The sequence below is a fragment of the Meleagris gallopavo genome, chromosome 8 (genome assembly GCF_905368555.1).
Source record: "Meleagris gallopavo chromosome 8, MGAL_WU_HG_1.1, whole genome shotgun sequence".
Classification (NCBI taxonomy): Eukaryota; Metazoa; Chordata; class Aves; order Galliformes; family Phasianidae; genus Meleagris; species Meleagris gallopavo.
This window is the reverse complement of record NC_139411.1, coordinates 16,802,330-16,815,753: the sequence shown is the minus strand read 5'-3', so window position 1 is coordinate 16,815,753 and position 13,424 is coordinate 16,802,330. Positions and strand designations below refer to the sequence as shown.

Sequence of the window (13,424 nt, the reverse complement as noted above, 5' to 3'; positions counted from 1 at the left end):
GGAATAAAGAGTTTTGATTTAGGAGGAAAAGGGGGAAAAAATTAAATACTGAATAGAGAGGAGAAAGACAGAATAGAAGTGCATATCACAGCCTACAAAGACAGGATTTGAGAGTCTTTCTTAGCTCTGTTAACTTCTACTTAGACTCCTTTTCTCTGCCCCAGGACACTTTCTTGTTAGAAATACACCCAAACGTTGGGCAAAAGAGCTTACCCAGGTGGGAAAACACACTGTTCCTTACACAAACATTGGAACAACTAGCAACAGGAAGATCAAAAGGTTTTGCTCAAGAAAGGTGTTACATCACTAGAAGACACTAGAAGCATTTTCAGTGAAGGATACTCCATTTACTTACTGCAAACGAAACACCCACAGGCCTGCGAATCCACTTGGGTGGCTTTTTTAATGGTGGAATCAAGGTGGTTTGAGCTACTTGCTCTGGCACTTGCAAAGGAGGAAGGGTCTGTCCTGTGCCAAACGGATCCAGGTTGTTGAAGGAGGAAGAGATCTAGAATCAGATGGAGAAAGGGATAAGATACAGTTCAATTTCTCTCTGTAATGGACTAAGCACAAAAAAAAAATACTGTTAATAATTAATTACTTTCTTCATCAGCAAGGAGAGAGACAATGACAGAACATCTTTCTGAAATACAACCAAGCCCTTTGTAAGACAAATGGTAATACCAAATAGTCCTCAAAATTATTTCTCAAAGCTTCACCTTCAGAGACTTTCTAAGTTTTCCTTAGCAAGGCAAAACTCCTCAACAAATACTGCTTGGTGTAGCATCCAGCTCATAAAAAAAAGAGGTTACAAAATTGTTTTATGCAAGACAGTGACAAAACATGGTCAAAAGTTGTCAGTCTGTTTCCTGTATTGCTCATTGCTGTGCCTTTCAAATGAATTAGTTTTAAAGACTTTCTCAAGCTTATATAAGACTTCGACAAGGCTGGTGAAATAATTTCTCCAGACTTTATTGCCTAGACAAGAGTATGTCAAAAGTGACCTCTGATCTGGATTTCTGACATTTAGGAAGTTGGTGAGAATACATACAATGCTGCTTACAAGCATTCTTTATTTTTAAAATTATTGGAATAGATTTGGTGTTTGCTAAGGATAAGCTTCACTGGATCATAGGACATAGCTCCAAAATGCAGCTGACTAGAATGCCTGAAAGGAAGCAACACGAACCTCGGCAAGGTAAGGTTGCCAGAGGTTCACAGGCAAGATCCTTATGTTTTATTTTTCAAGTTACTCTGTCACTTGAAAGGAAACTTATTCCAAAGAAAGACCATTTCCTAAAGGAACAGCTAAAATTTAATAATTGGTTACCCTAAACCTTAAAATATACAAACAAATCATACCACCACACTACAGAAGTACCAGTAGTATTAACTTTCGGGTCCTTTACCTTGTCAGCCTGTGTCTTCTGCTGAGCTTCTAAGTTCCCGCCCATAACAGAGTAAATGTTAATCCATCCATCAAAAGTGGCAGCAGAGAAGACTGAAGGGTTCCTAGGACACCACTGGACATCAAAGCACCACTGACTACGAATGGGCAACTCATAAACCACCTATCACACAAACAGAGAAGACAGAAGCATACAACATAATTTGCTTTTCCCAAATTACTACCCCACTCTCAATTTACATATCACTGTCGAATAAAAGTGTGACACAAGTATTTTATTTTTGCTTGGGGAAGAACAAATTTGCAAGATCAGAACTGTAGCACACTGAGCCCAAACAACAGAATGCTGTTAATAATGGGATTCTAATTCTAGAGCACAACTGACTTGCTACTTTTGGATTTTGTTCTGCTAAGTATCAGAGCACAATAACATTGTTGCAACTGCTGTTAACCAAGGGAGAAACATCAGGAAACCATGCAAGAAAACCAGAGGTCAATAAGCAAGAAGGTAATGAGCAAGAACATGTGGGCAGAAATGATAGGGAAAAAAAGCTTATGGAAGAAAAAGTAGAACAAGAAAAGAGGATTGCAATAGCTGCAGACAAACTACAAAGGATATTACAGCCAACAAATCTCTGGTCCAGTAATCAAAAATCCAAAATTCAATTAATGGCCCATTCATAGATTTCTTGCCTACCTTGGGGCAACTCACTAACACAACCTTGACCTCAAACCTCCAAGTTTGTAAAAATGAAGGTATCTGCTTTGTGCCTCACAGGTAGAGCTATCCAGCATAAAGAATCCCAGCTTTGTTCTGTGTGATGATTATTTGTGTTCTTTGTTTGCAGGTACAAAACCTTGCATGTACTTATATTAAAACACAGACTGTTCTAAAGTAAAAGAAATCTCCCCTTCCCCCCCCCCCCTCCCCCAAAAATAAAAACAACAAAGAAACCAACGCTTCCCCAAAATTACCAGATCAGCCATTCTATGTAAATGCCCTGTCCTTACTATTGAAAACTCCCAGTTCTGGTATCATTTGAAAATTTTCTAATCGTTGGCACTAAGTCAAACAAGAACCCTAAAAATAAGCTGCATTAATGCCTTAATTTGAATTTAGACTTTGCAAATATACATCTGGATGCATAAAGATGAGCCAGCTGCACTAAAATTGCTTTTTAAGTTCTTCCTCTAAAACAAAGTGAAAAGACTTCAGTAAGAATTAGGCATTTCAGAGTCTGATTCTCTTCCAATTGTCAGCTGTCTGTATGGAGTGAGTTCCAAAGCCCATGAAACTGCAACCACACATGTAATGTCTTTCACAAAAAGGACAACTTTTTTCATGCCTCCAAGGCAAGTGGTGAGATATCAAGTTGTCCTATGAGATGAATCCACTCTGAAGCTCACAGAAATACTTTGCTCAGTATTGTAAAAGTACTTTCCCTGCACTATTGCCAAGATCCACCCAGCAAATTTTGTTCAAAGTTCAAGTTTCAGTTTTATCCAGAAACTCAGCACTGAGTGAGGAGGCACGTTAAGAATTTTTTTACACAGATTTATTTTAAGTGTTTAAATTTAGTGTGAAGCATAATTTTTTCAAAAACGTTAATTCTGAGATACACAGCTAGGTAAACAACTACATGTGAAACTTCTGTGCTTTGAATAAATTTTGCAAGCATATTTATTTACACTGTTCCCTTCTCAGTGATCGTAACAAATGATCCTTGCTCCCATTTAAGTTCCCCAAATCTTCTAGTACTCTTGGAGAAAGAAACAAATGGACACAGAGAACACTGTGTGTGAACACAGGGTAGTCTTGATTTCCTTAAATAAAGTTTTAGTCAAAGATTTCTTCCTTGTACGACCTCTGGACATAGATACATCAAAGGAAATCTCTGCTTGTTGTTTTTAGTCAGGATATGGACAATATTGTCATTTTATCCAAAAAAGAACAGTGCAGAAGACATACTGAAGGAAAAGACATTAGCACTCCACACAAATATAAAAAAGGGTCAAACATATAGTATAGCACATTGGTTTGTATGAAGAAGATAAGGTGTACTTATAGCTGTTAAGTACCTCCCCTGTACTTGGGTTCCAGCACAAGATCCGGTTGTCTTTGGCGCTACTCAACAGCAATTCAGGGTCAGCCTGGCACCAGGAGACAGACAGAATTCCCCTAAAACAGACCGGAAAGAAATCAGTGATACTTCATACTCAGCCCTCTCTCTCACTCTGTCAATAAGAAGTGCTGGTGCATGTTGGTTTAAGTTCAGAAACACCAGTTTTTCATATCTGCTTCAACCAGACTCATCTGTGAAACAAAACAACCTAAAATAAATAGCCTCACTTCTCCAAAGCTGGTCTTGCAGATGTTGGCCTCTGAAAGATGGAGATCCTTGAAAAGGCAACATGACAAGCAGGCCCTCACCTAGTATGTCCTTCCAGCTGGCTCAAAGGTGAGGTAGCAAAACGTAAGTCCCATATTTGGATCACTGGCAAGCGGTCGTCCTCAGAGGAAAGAACTAGCTGGGTTGCAACTTCTGGGTGCCAGGCCATTCCTGAGCAATGCATCTCGGGACAAAAACAGCACAGGATGAAAATTCAGCAGTGCAAGCTGGCAATGGCACAAATGGCCAAGAGCCACTTCTTTCTGCAAGTAACTTGCTTAGAATGCTTGACATAGAGTGAGTCTAGCAATACCTTATTCTAAGAAGCAAGAATTTCTACTTTCTCTATCAGCCAAAAAACTAACCAATAGAAGCTGGAAGATTAGGTCAAAGTTGACTGAGGAAGACAGCTAGGATAAAAATGAAGGAGGCTTCTCATAAATGAGATATGAACACAAATGTAAAACAAGGGCACCTTGTACTTCGGGAATAGGTAGGAGGCTTGTTTTTGCAGTTTTTTAGTAAGAGAGAGATGTGCTTTGACGCTGTAGCTCCAAGAGAACCAGTCACAACAGCTCCCACAACACAAGCACTTGAACTCAAGAGCTGTGCTACTGCTTTGCTGTCACTGTGATGCCATGTCATAAGCAAGTCAGAATCAGTCTTCACTCACTCTGTTACTGTGGTCACTGACTTTGATGATAGGTTCATTCTTCCTGAGGTCCCAAACCACTGCCTTGCCACTGGGGTGAGCAGAGGACAGAATATGCTGCACCTGCCGATTCCAAGACACCACACTGATATCTTCATGAGGCTGCAAAGATAGAAATGGCCATAAGTCTATTATCTCTGTGCTGAGGAAGCACTAATCACAGGATTCTGACACTGGACTAACTAGAACCTGCAAAACATGTAAGATCAGGCTGCAGACTAGAGAGAACTGCAGCTGAGAGAATATTAGTGTTTCTACTCTGACTCCCATGAGAAACATAAATGGAAAAATGACCTTGTGCAACATCTCAGGAGTGCAATGAGATGGAAAATGGTACAGCATTCAAGGCTAATTGATATAACTGTATCTCCTGCAATGCAGGAGATAGATAGGAAAGGAGACAAATGCAAGGCTTATTGGAGAAAAAGCTAACCTGCTTTTAGACAAGTTTACTACGGTTGTCCTGAATAACATGATCATAATCAGCTTATTCCCTTTCAAACTCAGGAAAAATTATCTAGGAATAACAGCTAAGAAGCATTAAATGGCTCACTGGCCACGCTGGGTATATTTTGCCTTCGTGAGATATGAAAAGCTTCACATGAAGCCTGAAGTAAATTGATTCCTCAGGGAAGGCACAATAAAGCATCATTAATCCAAAACACATGCCCCAGCTGGATCTTAAGACAAACTGGTCAGGTATCTGATGCAAATTCACAAAGAGCTTACTCATCCATGCAAAGTGCATTGTTCTACAATTTATTAGCCTACCTCACCTTCCTTACAGCATTCTTTCCACCCTCTCAAATTGAAGCCTATCAGTTATGATTCATCTTTCCCCTGACAAAGGTCAAGCTCATTCCCCCTTCACAGAGTAACTACACCAAGATGATTCCATATAGTCACACCTTTTGCCTTCCCTACTGAGATATAAGACTGCAGAGCTATTGCCTGGTGGAAAACTCATTTACCTGTGATTTAGTCCCTGGAGTCATAGGCACACTGAAGTTATTCAAGTCCCAGATGAAAATTTCAGAATCATTGGCTCCAGAAGCCAAAAGATTGCTCTGCAGAAAAAAAGAAAAGGTCATCTGAATTTCCTGCTTATAGAGGAGGAGGACAGATTTCCTAAGAATAAGCATAAACAAAAAAACTCAAAACTTCCACAGCCAGGTAAGAGCTGCATTTAACAGATGCCTCTAAGATTATAAACTGAGCATATTTCTGGCCTCTATGTCTTCAGCTGTGCCATGATAAAAGCTTATTTAAAATTTGTCTAGCAAGTAGCTAGATTTGCAGTTGAATAGCGTTAATCAAGAAACTTTGCCACAGGTCTGAAAGCCACTGTCTCTGACCAGCTGAGCCTTTGCTCCAGGCATCAGGGACACTCCTTCTTAGAAAGTGCAGGTTTCCCAAAAGGGTTTGCGTTCACAGACCAATTTGCCTTTGTGCTGCCACAAGAACTCATGTTCTGTCCAGTTTTTGCTTATTTTGCAGCCTCTTCAAGCATGATCAGAACCCCACTGAATTAAACACTAACTGGAAAAAAAAAAAAAAAAGATGTCCTGCCTTCAGATGGGTAATGGTCCAGCTTGTAACAGCAGTAGAGGATATGTTTTGTTTTGAGGTAAAATGAATCGATCAAGGTCACAGTGTAATACAGTGACAAAGCTGTGAGCAGTGCCCTAATCAAAGTTCCAAATCAATCTTGTGGCACAACTAGCATGTCTCTTTCATGTTAACTGTTGTTCCTTCAGTTAATAAATCTGTATACACAAGGGAAAAAAAAAAAAAAAAACACATTTGTTTATAAGTACCTTTATGTGACATACCTGGAAGGGATTGAAGTCAAGAGCTCGAACAGGCCCTGAATGCTTCTCTGTCTGCCCAATTACAGGATCACTCTTTGAAGCCAAGATCCGGTGTGCACTGTACATTGTCAGTACACCATTTTCCCCTCCACCGACGATCACTCCAGAGGACTCTGGGGACCCATTTCCAAAGTTACCCCAGATCAGCTTATGAAACCTAAAGAAGAAAATAAAGTCGGCATAGGCTACAGTATTTGGTGGAAGTCAAGACATTCTGCATCACCAAAGCTCCAACATGATTTGTGTGAAGTCAAAAATATTTAGTCCTTGATGACAGAGATAAACTGATTCAAAAGATCACTTTATATCCTGAAAACAAATGCCCTCTCTCCTTTTTTGTACCAGAAAAACTCTCTTCAGTTCCACTGGGCAATAGCATGAGACACTGATACCTGTTTGAGGCAGGAAGCGTTCCTTTCTGCTTCATGTCCAGAGAGGGATCCCTGAAGTCAACTTCAAATATTTCCAAGGTGGCATTTGTACTGAAGGATGCATCCAGTTGCTGGGCAGATGTTCCTAGCAGAAGTACAAGGACAGTACTTAGAATTGACCACTTTTTCAAGATTACAATATATAAACAAGGCACTGGTAAACTTAGTAGTCAACAGATTATCAGTGCTGTGCCTATTCAGGGAGAGGACATACACAAGTACCTCAGAAACAGGAACTAGTACAACAGAGACTTTAAAAGAAATTAAAAACTCTTCAAGAAATTCTGGGCACCAGGATCACTGCTATGCAAGTATTTTTCTCTCTTTTAGATAGATATAATTCATATACCTTATCTAAACTACCACAATTCCTGATAATAAGTTGCAATTGAAATTACAAATACAGTTGCTTTTTCAAATCCAGGTAAAATTATGCTCTTAAATATTTCTGTATACTGCTCAACTTTGACCAGAAATCATGATCATAACTTCTATACTTAGCCTACAGCAAAAGTTCTCCAGTCTTAAGCCAACAAAGCATTCCTTAGCAACCCACACAGAGACAGTAGTCACCCAGCGATGGCTTCCTTCTCCCCAGTTTAGGGAATAAACATTAAAAATAGATTTAACATTGCCTAATGAGACATTGCCATGCAAATAATTACCCAGCTACAACAGGGATGCTTTGTAACTGCCTATGGCAAGAGAAGAGCCCAAGGGAGCATAAAAAAGCAGTACAAACAATAAACTGCAGCTTCTGATCTAAAGCAGACTGAAGCCAAGGCCTTCGGTCCAATTAAAGCTCTGGTCTTAGTAGAGAAACTCAAACTAGAAAAATCTACCCCAAAAACAGTAATGCTGTTTTTAAGGCCAAAGCCAAACTTTAGTCAGTTTCTTCTGACAGCCATTCCTGAAAACAAAGCAGGACAATGTGTCAATTCTGCACAACCCAGACAGACAGCAGACAGGCCTGATTACTTCCCACATTGGGTAGACAACACAAGCTGTAAGATCCACATGGACGCTAAATTCACCCACTTCCAACTCAGTGAACATGATGATTTTGTGCTTCAGGAAATAATATGGTTATAAAAATTGTAAATGATGGTTCTGCAGAAACATTGAAAACTGAACGTAAACCGAACCAAGCAATATTACAAAGAAAAGAATTTTATTCTTTGATTGTCAAGCTACTTGATAGTGACTGAAAACCAACAAACTGAAAGTGAGCCTAAGTGAACACAATTAGGGTGAACTTAGTTCCCCAGATATACTAAGTAACTTCATTTAATTTTTCATAGCAAGCAGGCACTAGAGTTCATACAGACTTAATTAGAAGCTAGATCAAAAAAGTAATGTATTCATGCTCTGAAAAATGACTGCTCTTTAAGGTGTTAATTCCAGGCATAAAAAATAATCTCCATAGGGATGTCACTTATAAAAAAAAGTGATAATGTTTTCAGCAAGATAATTGAAGTGGGAATTCCTGAAAATCTGTTGTTTTTTTTTTTCTTTTTTACCATTACAGCTCTATATAAAGTCTCTCTGTGATTCATACTCTGAGTTTATTGAATCGTGAAGAACTTTACCTGTTGCTAGATAAATGGGGTGGTTGTTTGCAGGACTCCACGCTTCTACAGCAGTTCGCTCAATTTCCTTTAGCTTCATTTTCTAGGCTCTAGAAGAAATTTCACACAGCAGTTAGAATAGCTAGACAAAGCCAACGTGAAAATAACTACAATGGTAACAAAGCATTCTCTTTACATTAGTACTAAGAAAAAAAGCTCTCTCTCTACTGAGAGTAATTATTTGCTGCTTTCTGAGTTAGTAGTTTTACTGGTATGAATTAATAAAAAAACAATTCCTGCTGTCTGAGCCCAGATTTTCCGTACTGCATGGCTCTTTTTCATATACCCAGTTACAGGAGAATTTCAGTGAAAGGGAGGGAATCTGAATTAAACAACATACTCAAGTCTTCAGCCCAGGCTCGTTTAAATCAGCTGCCGAAATCCACTTAAATGTATTCGTAAAGCACCAGTTGCTCTCTCTGAACAAGCTGGTGTCAGTACACATCGGCAAAAATGGAGCAGATGGAATCTAAGGACAGGGTAAATTCCAAACAGCAAAGTGATGTGGCAACAGAAAACAAAGTGCAATGCTACCACGTGCCAATTTAATTAATGTACTTTGTTCTCACGCCTCAGAGAAGCCAAAGGAAAAATCATTTGACCTTCCGCTTCATTTTGCAAGTGGTAGCAGAAAGGTGAGAGGAAGTGATCCAGAAGTATAAGTATTCCACTGGGTTTCAAGCCCAGCTCTGACCGTAATTCTTTTTACTGAGACTGAGTAGACAGACACACACCTATACAGGGGCAACACAACCTCCCCATGTCACTGCAGAGACAGTTGGGCAATAATGTAGCGAGATAATTGAAAGACAAACATCAACAGTGCACAATCAGGAGGCTGCAGCATGAGTACAAATATAGACAAACTGCTGTTCCAGGTAGGATCTCATTCCTACTGGGTAGAAAGCAGCCCGCACCAATCAATTCCAGGCCTTTTAGGCACATAACCATTAGCCAGGCTGTTAGTTCAGTCACATCCTGAGTCCACGTGGTCCCTCATCCATCCAGATGCAGGATAACAAATGTCAATCATACAGAGTTTGGCCATAGACCAGAACACGGATGCTTCTTCCTGGCCTCCTTCATAAAGGTAGCTTGCTGTGCCCAGCCCACTGCCTGGCCAAAGCATATAAAAAAAAGTTTTGAAAGTCTTCCATTATCTTGAGGCTTATGTGAAGCCACGGCCTCCAACTGACAGTTTCCCCATGCAGAGACATCTGGTCAGCAGCATTTCTAGGACTCAGACCTCATGCCTTGTAACTCCAGACCCGCCTTAGGGTATTCTCTGTCACCAGTCAGAAGGGTAAGGACATATTCCCCACTTCCTCATGTCATGTCAGGACATGCTGTTTGACTGAATGCTTTTTAGCATTCATTTTTTAGGGAGCACACACACAGAGGAACACTGTCCTGGCCTGCTCCTCTTTTCAGCAGTGGGGAATGAAAACATCCCCAGAAGGAGCCTCAGGAACCTGCTAGCAAGGGCCTAATGCAAAAACATCCTGACTCCATCAGAACAGGGGTGTCAGACAGCCGGCAAGTTTCCTATCAGTCCCCTCCTTGCCTTTCCCTCCTCTACTTGAGCTCCATCAGCTGCAGGAGCCAGATGAACACACAAGCCTCACTGCTTCACTTTTGAAATGATAACCTCCTACTGAGCCATTAACATTATTAGAGTATAGCCAAGAGACTCCCTCCTCCTGGTAAGTAAAACAATAAAGAGTATAATCACCAAACTCCTGGCTAGGTGAATGTTACAGTTTCCTCCCACTGCTTACCCTCTGTGCTGGATAGGCTGCAGGGATGGTTGCCACAGTCTGTATTTAACAGGCAAACTCAAAGACAAACTCACAAAACCATGCAAAACCTTACTGACTGATCGCCCAGCTCTTCTTGTCAATAAAGCACTAAACATTTTGCATAAGAAAGTCAGCATTATTGTTCTCTTTTCATAGAATTATGTTAGAACAAAACTGGAAGATAAAATGTCTTGCCCATGGTAACTCACTCAGATACAGAAAAGCAAACAAGTGGCTTGCCTAATAAATTGGCCCAAGATCAACAGGACAACTGCAGGAGTGTTAGACAACAGGAACTGGACAACTTCTATGTTCCGAGCCATCAAGGCAATGCAGCAGCAGGGCCAACAGATTTGAGGGCCCACAGAAGACACACAGAAAGCCAGAAGATCGCAATATCATGTCCTAAAGCAAATTCTACTATTTCAGCTCCATTGCAGCAGTATCAATGCAGCAACGCTTCCTTCAACCCCTGGGCTCTAAGTCCGTAGTCAAGCCCTGACTTGAGTCTTCCACGATTCTTAAAGAAAGACTCTTTAGCGACCTCTTGTGGTTGTCTGAGGAAAGACTCACAAGTACCGGACTCCTCTACAGCACAATTTTTAAAGAGAGATTGCCACCTGCTGTTATCTCCCAAAATAGCACCTAAGACTTCTGAGAAAGCTCATGCTTTTCTTACGACCTCTAATTAATTAGGCATGACAATTCCACCTCCCAGTCTTCCAGAGGAACATCCGATTACAGACACAATGCATCAGCGGATCTCAGCCCCAGTGGCAGTAGCAGGACAGAAACAGCGCTCCCCCAAAGCTTCCCCCAGCCTTGCTTTCCTGCACAGTGTCCTTAAATGGTAACATCGCCTGCAAAGCCAAACCCGGCACTGCCGGGCACTGCTCACTGCTGGGAAATGGAGGGCACGGGTAGGAGCACATGCTCTAACACAGTGATGGATTACACGCAGTGCTGACAGGGGCAGAATTCCTTATCTACAGTAGCTTGAAACACTTGTAAAAGACCAAGCTGACCTTCTATCTTCTGGTTGAATCTCAGAGCTGCCACAGTAACCAATCCTGGTGCCACTCCTGCAAGGCCTTCTCTCTCCCTCCCCACTCAGGACTGTCAGTACGGCCCTACTCACTTCTCCAGTCCCCCACACCACTGGGCATCAAACCATTCCCCCTTCATAGAATCATTAAGGTTGGAAAAGACCTCTAAGATCATCGAGTCCAAACATCCCTCACCACCACCGTGCCCACTAACCATATCCCTCAGTGCCGCAGCTCCACAGTTCTTGAACACCTCCAGGGATGGTGACACCACACCCCCCCGGGCATCTCGCCCCTTTCAACAGCCCTCCTGCACAGCACACGAAGGAAGCTGCCAGTCTGACCCACTGTAACCAAGCACACAGAACACAACACTCAGCCAAGGTCGCCTGGCAGCAAAGCAGCCCCCCAAAACCGTCAGAGGCCATAGGGCCATGACACAGGAGCTGAGATGCAAACTGCGTGACGCTCCACATCGCAGGATCGATCCCAAACCCTCGCACCACTCCTTCCTTTCCGCAGCTCTCCCAGGTGCTTATTATAGACCCAGATTACGGGAGGCACAGACACTAATCGCGGCTAATCGCCGGCGCTGCCGAGGCGGGGTTGCAGCAGGGCAGGGCTCGGCGTTCCTCCCCGACACCATCACGGCACGGAAAGAAACTTCGGAGTTTCGTGCGCTCCAGCCACACGGCTAAAGAAACTTGTCGCGCTGCGAGCACACTCCAACCATCGCCAGGCACGCTCAGCGCACGGCAGCGCGCACACGTACCGGGGCCCTGGAGGCCGCCCGGCAAAGGGCCGCTCCGAGGGCACGGGCGCGGGGCCGGCCCGGCGCACCCAGTGCCGCCGAGAGAGAGGGGCGGCGACGGAGCCCCGGTAACGTCGAGCCGAGCGGCAGAGGCGGCCGGCTCCGAGGCCGCGAGGTCGGCCCGAGGGCGGCTCCCGGGACCGAGCGGTGCGGAGCGGAAGCGGCCGCTCGGTGCCGGCCCAGATGAGGCGAGGCGAGGCGAGGCGGGACGGGAAAGAGAGGCCGCGGCCCTTACCGGCTGCCGGCCGTCCCGCCGCTCGGTCCCGCAGCTGAGCCCTACGACGGTGGCCGCCGGGAGCCCAAAAGGCGCCGCCTCCGAGGAACGCGCCCCGCCCGCTGCATTGCGCATGCGCCAGCGGCGCCTCCCAGCGGCTCGGCCGCAGGTGGAGTGCGAAGAGAGCAGTGACACGGCGCCCAAAGCCGAGCGTCCCCAGGAGCGCCTTCCTGGGCACAACCCGTTGTTTCGTGGTCCCTGCAGCTCAAAAAGTTACCCGAAAAACCCAAACCCCGCTGAGGTAAAGCACCGTTGTTTCCAGTTTAAAAGCAGGAGCCAAGCAGTGTGATGATTGCTCAGCACTGCCCGAGAGATCAGCCTTATTTACAAACACTTGTGTGTCCTCATTTCCTTGCACACACATCCCTACAGAAATGACAGAGACCAAACTGCCCTTAAGAACCTGCCGTCATGAGGTGTCTTCTTACACTGCTAATTACAAATCGTTTCCTGTAAATGTTCACTTTCCTTAATGCACACAACCGAGTGACAGCAGGGTGCTGACAGCAGAGCAGGGAAATGGAACTTCTATCACACACCTGTATGGAAGGTATTGCCGCCTTCAGCAACAGAGGGAAAAGTTTATGGCAAAGGGTAGAGCTAGAAAATAAAGGAGCTTAATTAAACTATGCATAACTTTCCCAATCAAACAGGAATAACACCATAGGAGGCCCTTACCTTAGCTCAGGCTGTCTAGCACACACCTAGCGCACCTGTGCTCTCAGACCTGAAGTCCAGGCCACAGCTGGGTTTGTTTGCTAGCTTTTTTTGGCAGGCTTCACTGAAGTCATCTAGAGCAGGAAAAGATCAAAGCCAAATCCCACTGAGGAAGGACAGTTATTCACACAGAATGAGACTCCCAAAAACTGGCACTTAGTCTGGTTCCAGACCAGACATTTCACATCAAGTGATATGCTCTAGTTCAATTCCAAGCTGTGCCTCCAATAAGCCACTTATTAACAGGTAATATCTCCTACATAAACAGGTTTAGCAAACATATCTTCTACAAAAATATTTATAAGCCAGAAGTTTGCCCCACATCATAGCCCGTCTA

At 43.4% G+C, this 13,424-nt stretch overlaps 1 protein-coding gene across 4 annotated transcripts in view; it reads right to left on the bottom strand.

Annotated features, from left to right (window-relative positions):
- The window catches only part of SEC31B (SEC31 homolog B, COPII component), a 32,454-nt gene extending 19,978 nt beyond the window's left edge, over positions 1–12,476 (bottom strand). The window contains exons 1-10 of one of the 4 annotated variants that reach the window (XM_085229593.1): positions 12,332–12,476; positions 8,402–8,490; positions 6,774–6,897; positions 6,343–6,538; positions 5,482–5,577; positions 4,472–4,612; positions 3,840–3,982; positions 3,488–3,587; positions 1,410–1,571; positions 356–508 (exon numbers count right to left, since the gene is read on the bottom strand). In XM_085229593.1, coding sequence (XP_085085719.1) covers positions 356–508; positions 1,410–1,571; positions 3,488–3,587; positions 3,840–3,982; positions 4,472–4,612; positions 5,482–5,577; positions 6,343–6,538; positions 6,774–6,897; positions 8,402–8,480 — 1,194 coding nt within the window. In that variant the 5' untranslated portion in view covers positions 8,481–8,490; positions 12,332–12,476. Of the gene's footprint in view, positions 1–355; positions 509–1,409; positions 1,572–3,487; positions 3,588–3,839; positions 3,983–4,471; positions 4,613–5,481; positions 5,578–6,342; positions 6,539–6,773; positions 6,898–8,401; positions 8,491–8,780; positions 8,905–12,057; positions 12,292–12,331 lie in introns of those variants that run through there. The other 3 variants (XM_085229595.1, XM_019617604.3, XM_085229594.1) reach the window with 3 other exon arrangements.
- Positions 12,477–13,424: the final 948 nt, after the last annotated feature.